This window comes from Saccostrea cucullata, unplaced genomic scaffold (genome assembly GCF_032062105.1).
Source record: "Saccostrea cucullata isolate Sc308-1 unplaced genomic scaffold, CSIRO_AGI_Scuc_v1 ctg16481, whole genome shotgun sequence".
Taxonomy (NCBI): domain Eukaryota; kingdom Metazoa; phylum Mollusca; class Bivalvia; order Ostreida; family Ostreidae; genus Saccostrea; species Saccostrea cuccullata.
Genome location: NW_026938275.1, coordinates 6,438 through 11,879, shown reverse-complemented (window position 1 = coordinate 11,879; position 5,442 = coordinate 6,438). Strand labels below are relative to the sequence as shown.

At 31.5% G+C, this 5,442-nt stretch overlaps 1 protein-coding gene across 1 annotated transcript; it reads right to left on the bottom strand.

Moving 5' to 3' along the window:
• Positions 1–202: 202 nt before the first annotated feature.
• Positions 203–2,988, bottom strand: LOC134249883 (retinoblastoma-binding protein 5 homolog; the record flags this gene model as incomplete). Its single annotated transcript, XM_062732241.1, has 5 exons — positions 2,867–2,988; positions 2,537–2,562; positions 1,114–1,286; positions 534–674; positions 203–290 (listed from the first exon to the last, which is right to left on the bottom strand). Coding segments are annotated over exons 1-5 (447 nt in total), but the record flags the coding sequence as incomplete, so codon positions are not given.
• Positions 2,989–5,442: the final 2,454 nt, after the last annotated feature.

The window sequence follows — 5,442 nt, the reverse complement described above, 5'->3', positions numbered from 1 at the left end:
GTCAGACTGAAACAGAAAACATACCCCTAGATGTTCAATGAAAGCTACACAATCTTAAAAAGATAAACAATCTAATCTTCACATAATTATGAATGCCAAGCAACAGCTTGAAACCTAAAATTATTCATTGCAAGTTCTATTTTTCTGAAAATGATGAAATGTTCCCTTGATAGTCTATGGATTTCTTTGGCTACAATCTTACATCATCATCCAGAGGGACAACTCTGTGTTCTCCACTGATGTTCATTAGTACAGCAGGGTGCTTCATTGGACACACAAGAAACTGTTTACTGGAGAAAGAAAAATAAGTTTTAGAAAATATAAATATTTATAATATGATTATTATAGACATTTGAAATGAAATACAATTGAATAAATCATTTTGGATTAAGAAATCTAAGCCCCCAAGAGATGCAAATTTCATTTATCTTTCAAATCTCAAATCTAGATTTAGAAAAACTAAAAACGTATGTATACTTTTCTACTATATGTATATTTCCATTATAATTTAGTAAGTCAATCAGCAACAGTACCTATCACGAGGATGAAACTGCACTTTCAGGATGGGGGAAGGAAACCTGAATGTTTTATCACACTCTGCTGACACCACGTCCCATATTGACGCTGTGTTGTCTGTCGCCGCACTTAACAGTTTCTTTCCATTCCGACTCCAGCTAGAGAACAGTAGCAGAAAATTTTTCAAATATTTTCTTCCTGATATATTGTTTTAATTAGCATACATGTAATACATGTACCAGAATACTATTTTCAAATATAGCAATAAGGAATATTCAATAAACAAAGGTTTTAAAATGATGTATTAATTACAAAGAACATTATTTAAAAAAAAAAACTTTGCTAAATATTATTTAGAGAATGACAAGGGTTCTGTATCATAGATACAAATTTGTGAGTTGATGTGTGGGTAGCATATCTCTTGGATATCTCAAAGATTTTTCCCATCCAGTTCGACATAACAGGGTTTGACTGCTATGTCAAATACATGTTAATGTCAATTTACATTTCTGACTTTTTGGGTCTTCTGTGTTTCAAGGAAGTTCTACAGAAAACATAGTACTGCACTCAATAAAAGAAATCAAGGGGTACAAATACCTTAGACTGCATACAGGATGGACATGAGCACTAATTATTTTGGCAATTCCTCTTGTCAGGAAATCCCATATGACAATTCTACCATCGTTACAACCCACAGCTAATAAGGTTCCCTGTCTGTTGAAGGCACAGGTAATGGCAATGCTGATGCAGTCCAAGGCTCCATCAAAATCCTACGAATGAATGACATACATGTACCTGTTATTTACATAATCACTTGAAGATAATTTTGTTTTTCTTTAAAGAATTTTATAATATCAACACCTTACAGATATTGAGATACTATTAGTTATCCAGGTTCGATCAATGGTGTAAGGGGATTTACCCTGGGTTTTATTCCATACATCCTGAGGGTGAAAGTCGAAGGGTGTTAATACAACCCGGGGTAAATCCCTGTACACCTTTGATTGGACCTGGATAAAGAATTTATTTCATATGTACCCATAAAAATTCTTTGTAAACATCAGAGTCTTATCACCTGTGCCTCAATCTATTAATAAGATAACTACAATGCATTGTGATGTCATATTTCGTTTTTATCATAGAGAGAGTACGCAGTGTGCCTTCACGTTTTCATTTACCCCGTACAGGGTACTGTGTTGCAAGTTTCCATAGAGGATGTAAAAATTGGCATGTATTTTGCTGGCTCTGATTCCATAATTGATCAAAGAGTTAATTTTGGTGAGTCAAATTGAAGCAGATTCAGAGTTCAATGACATTACAAAAGAGAAGTTTATCTTTTTGATGATTTTTATATCCCTTGAAAACCATTGTTGCACTCAATTGCACAATGCATGTTATCAGGTCCAGTCCAAAGACTGTTTCTACCTATGTAGCTATTAATAGCTACGTAGGTATTTTAAAGCTACCCAAAGTAGCTATTTTTACCTACTTTTTGTATTATCTACATTTCGTGGCCAAAGGACTGAATGGCGCAACATGGTAAATACCATATTTTTTTTATACAGTCACACTAATGATGAATACGACAAAATTTTGACCAAAAAAGGATTACTTCCTGAATGGGCAATTTTACATTACTTTCTATGCAAAATTGATAATAAACATAGTAATCATTTTTTGGCCAAATTTTTGTCAAATCCATCATCAGTGTGACTGTATCAATAAATTCAGTGCTCACCATGTTGCACTGTTCCTGCGTTTGACCACAAAATGCAAGTAAAGCAGAAAGTAGGTAAAAATAGCTACTTTCGGGTAGATTTAAATACCTACGTAGCTTTTAATAGCTACGTAGGTAGAAATAGTCTTTGGACTGGACCTGGTTATCACACATGACAATAATATTTCATGTAATTATTACCCTACCCAATACTGTATTGCACTACCTGATTGTTTCTTTTCTTAGTTAAAGTAATTCAGGGCCTAACTACAGAAAGCAAGACCTGTAAATAAGTAAACATACCTCTGGGTAGTTCTGCCCAAAAGATTCTAAAAAAAGAAACAAAACTGAATTAAATTCTCAATCATTAATTTACTGAAGAATTGGAAACAATCTTTAAAAAAGGTTCATGATTAACCACAGTCATGTCACTCAAAGTGAAACAATTAGTACCCATTGTTTAAGTCCTCTAAAAATTATCATAATCAACCCTGATATTAAAAAAATACTGACGAGGCAATTCGAAATATACCAAGTTATCTTTCATTTTCTGTAATCTGATGGTAGATAATTCTTATTATATAAGTCAATGCATCCAGTTGTCTAAATATATATAATCTACAAAGATTATACCTAAAAGTTCCAAATTCATATCTTATAATTTCTGATTTTCCATTTGAAAAAGCATTTCTTTCAATCTTTCATTCGTTGGCTTTGTGTTTACATCTCGCGGCACAAATATTTTGTTAACTGCATTTTCATTGGTTGGCCAAAATCTACTTTCATTTTTACGCCACTGGGCTTGTCGGGAGTTGTCGGAACATGACGGAAAAGACCGAGGAATGTCTCTCTATTTTGTACGTTCATGTATTTATTGTTTTAAACAATTTATTTAATTATTTAAATCTGTGAAAAACAAAATCATTTATGATGAGAGAGTACATGTGGAAGCTGCAGGACAGTAGGTACAGTCAATATAGCCTATGTCAAATCCCTTTCTGCCTTAATTTTGGGTGACTGGAAAAACCCGAAACCCCCCGATTTTTGGAGAATACCCATACAGGAGGGGTGAAACCCCAATAAAGTGGTGGAAACCCCATAAAATTGAATGTAATGGGGTACTATAAGGCCTAAGGTGATGTTTAATTGAATGATATTGACATCCGTAAATTTTTATAGCCAATTTTACAGGACTCAAAACAAGTCCCACGGGGAAAATCTTGTCCCACATGAGTCCACACCACGCCCGATCTAAATTCGCGATCGCTGAATGTCGTTTCGAGTAATCCGTGGAAATAATTACTGTAATCTTGATCAATATGAATATCAAATTATGTATGAATATTATTTTTAAAAAAATTATTTGTAAGGAAACCTTAAGAATATAAAAGAAATAGAAATATTTATCATGTTGAAAGACATTACAGTGCAATGTTATAATTGAATTTTTTTAATGAATTTAACTAGTCCATTAATCAAGAAATAAAGTCATTTTTATAAATTTTATTTATAAATTAATTAAATTAAATTAAAAATGAATGAATCTGTTAATGTAATTATTATAATGAAAGACATTACAGTGAAATTTTTAATTGAATGGTTTTTTTTTAATGAATTTAATTAGTCCATTAATCAAGGAATAAAGTAATTTTTCTCAATTCCAATCATTTATAACATGTAATTAAATTAAGATTAACTAATGAATGAATTTGTAATTTATTTAATTTTTAATTAAGGTGTTTGTTTAAATGTTTTCTTCTATGTTTAATAATTAATTTTTAAATTGGGAAATTCATTATTATTTTCCAGTTACTAGTTTTTTGTTTTCAATGTTTTTGGTTCTGTTTTTTTTATGTACAAGAGTGTGTTGTTTTGTTTTTTTTTTGTTTTTTTGGTTTGTTTTTTTTGTTTTGTTTTGTTTTGTTTTTTATGCAAGTAATAGAAAAAAATATACTCATTGATATAGATATGAAATTGCAACCTGTATCCATCACAATGAAATTATTAGAATCCAGGTCTATGAAATAAAAAAGTCTGATAAAAAAATAATAAAAATGTGCATGTTGCATATGTGAATCCTTGTACAGTTGGTATTGTAACATTATTGTGAGAATATATTATTCACACCTCAGCTAGCTCTGTTGTTTTGTACTGGGATAACAGATTCCCCTGTGTGTGTACATGCACTATATACACAGCTGATGACACTTGGTCAACTTGATAATAAACACCTTTTGTTTAAACACCTGGGTTCCCAGCTAATCTGACCAACCCCCTCTGGCAGGGCATGTGTATATACATTGAACCTTTACTATTCTCAATTGTACAGTTATGCTTTACATAATTTCATTTTAAGGACGTTAGCACACACATAAGGAAAATATGAATTTTGATAATTTTGATAATTCATGACAAATTAATAAATAAAGACCTTTTAAATTAGTAATAACTGAAAATATTCATAGTTTCCTTATGTTCCCAGCTCTAGCCACGTGGAGGCCTCCTTAAGTGTAGAGTCATGATTTGAATTTTGAAACAAAATATTAAAACCAAAGGACCGAAAGATACCGAAAGATAAAAAATTAAAAAAAAAACTTTAAAAAGATTTTTAAAAAACTTAAAGATACTGGATTATTATTCCTAGTCAATCTTTTGTTCATATATAAAAATATTACAGCCAAATGAAAGTAATATACATGAAATAAAATAACATAATAAAAATGTTAGAGAAAGGAATTTATAATTTAATTAGCAACATTTAAAAAAACAATAACATTCCTAACCTAACCTAACACAACACCAAACAGTATTCACTGGTCAGCACCCGTCTGGCGGGGGAGGAATACTGCCTGATACTAACCCTATTCTAAGTTCTAACCTAACACAACACCAAACAGTATTCACTGGTCTGCACCCGTCTGGCGGGGAGGAATACTGCCTGATACTAACCCTCCTTAGAAAAAATAATAAATATACAATCTTAAAAACATTTTTGGTTTTGTTTTTTGGTTTAAGACTGATTGATTATTGGCCTCTGAACTCTGGAAGTCTGTTTAGGCAAATGATTTGTGGTACTATGGATCCAGGAAAGTACACCCATAGCAAAAAGAAATGGCATTTTTCCATTTTATCTCCATTCATTCAGCATTTTCTTTCCATTTTTCAATTCAAAACCATTTTTTCTACATTTCTCTATCTTTTAATTTTCC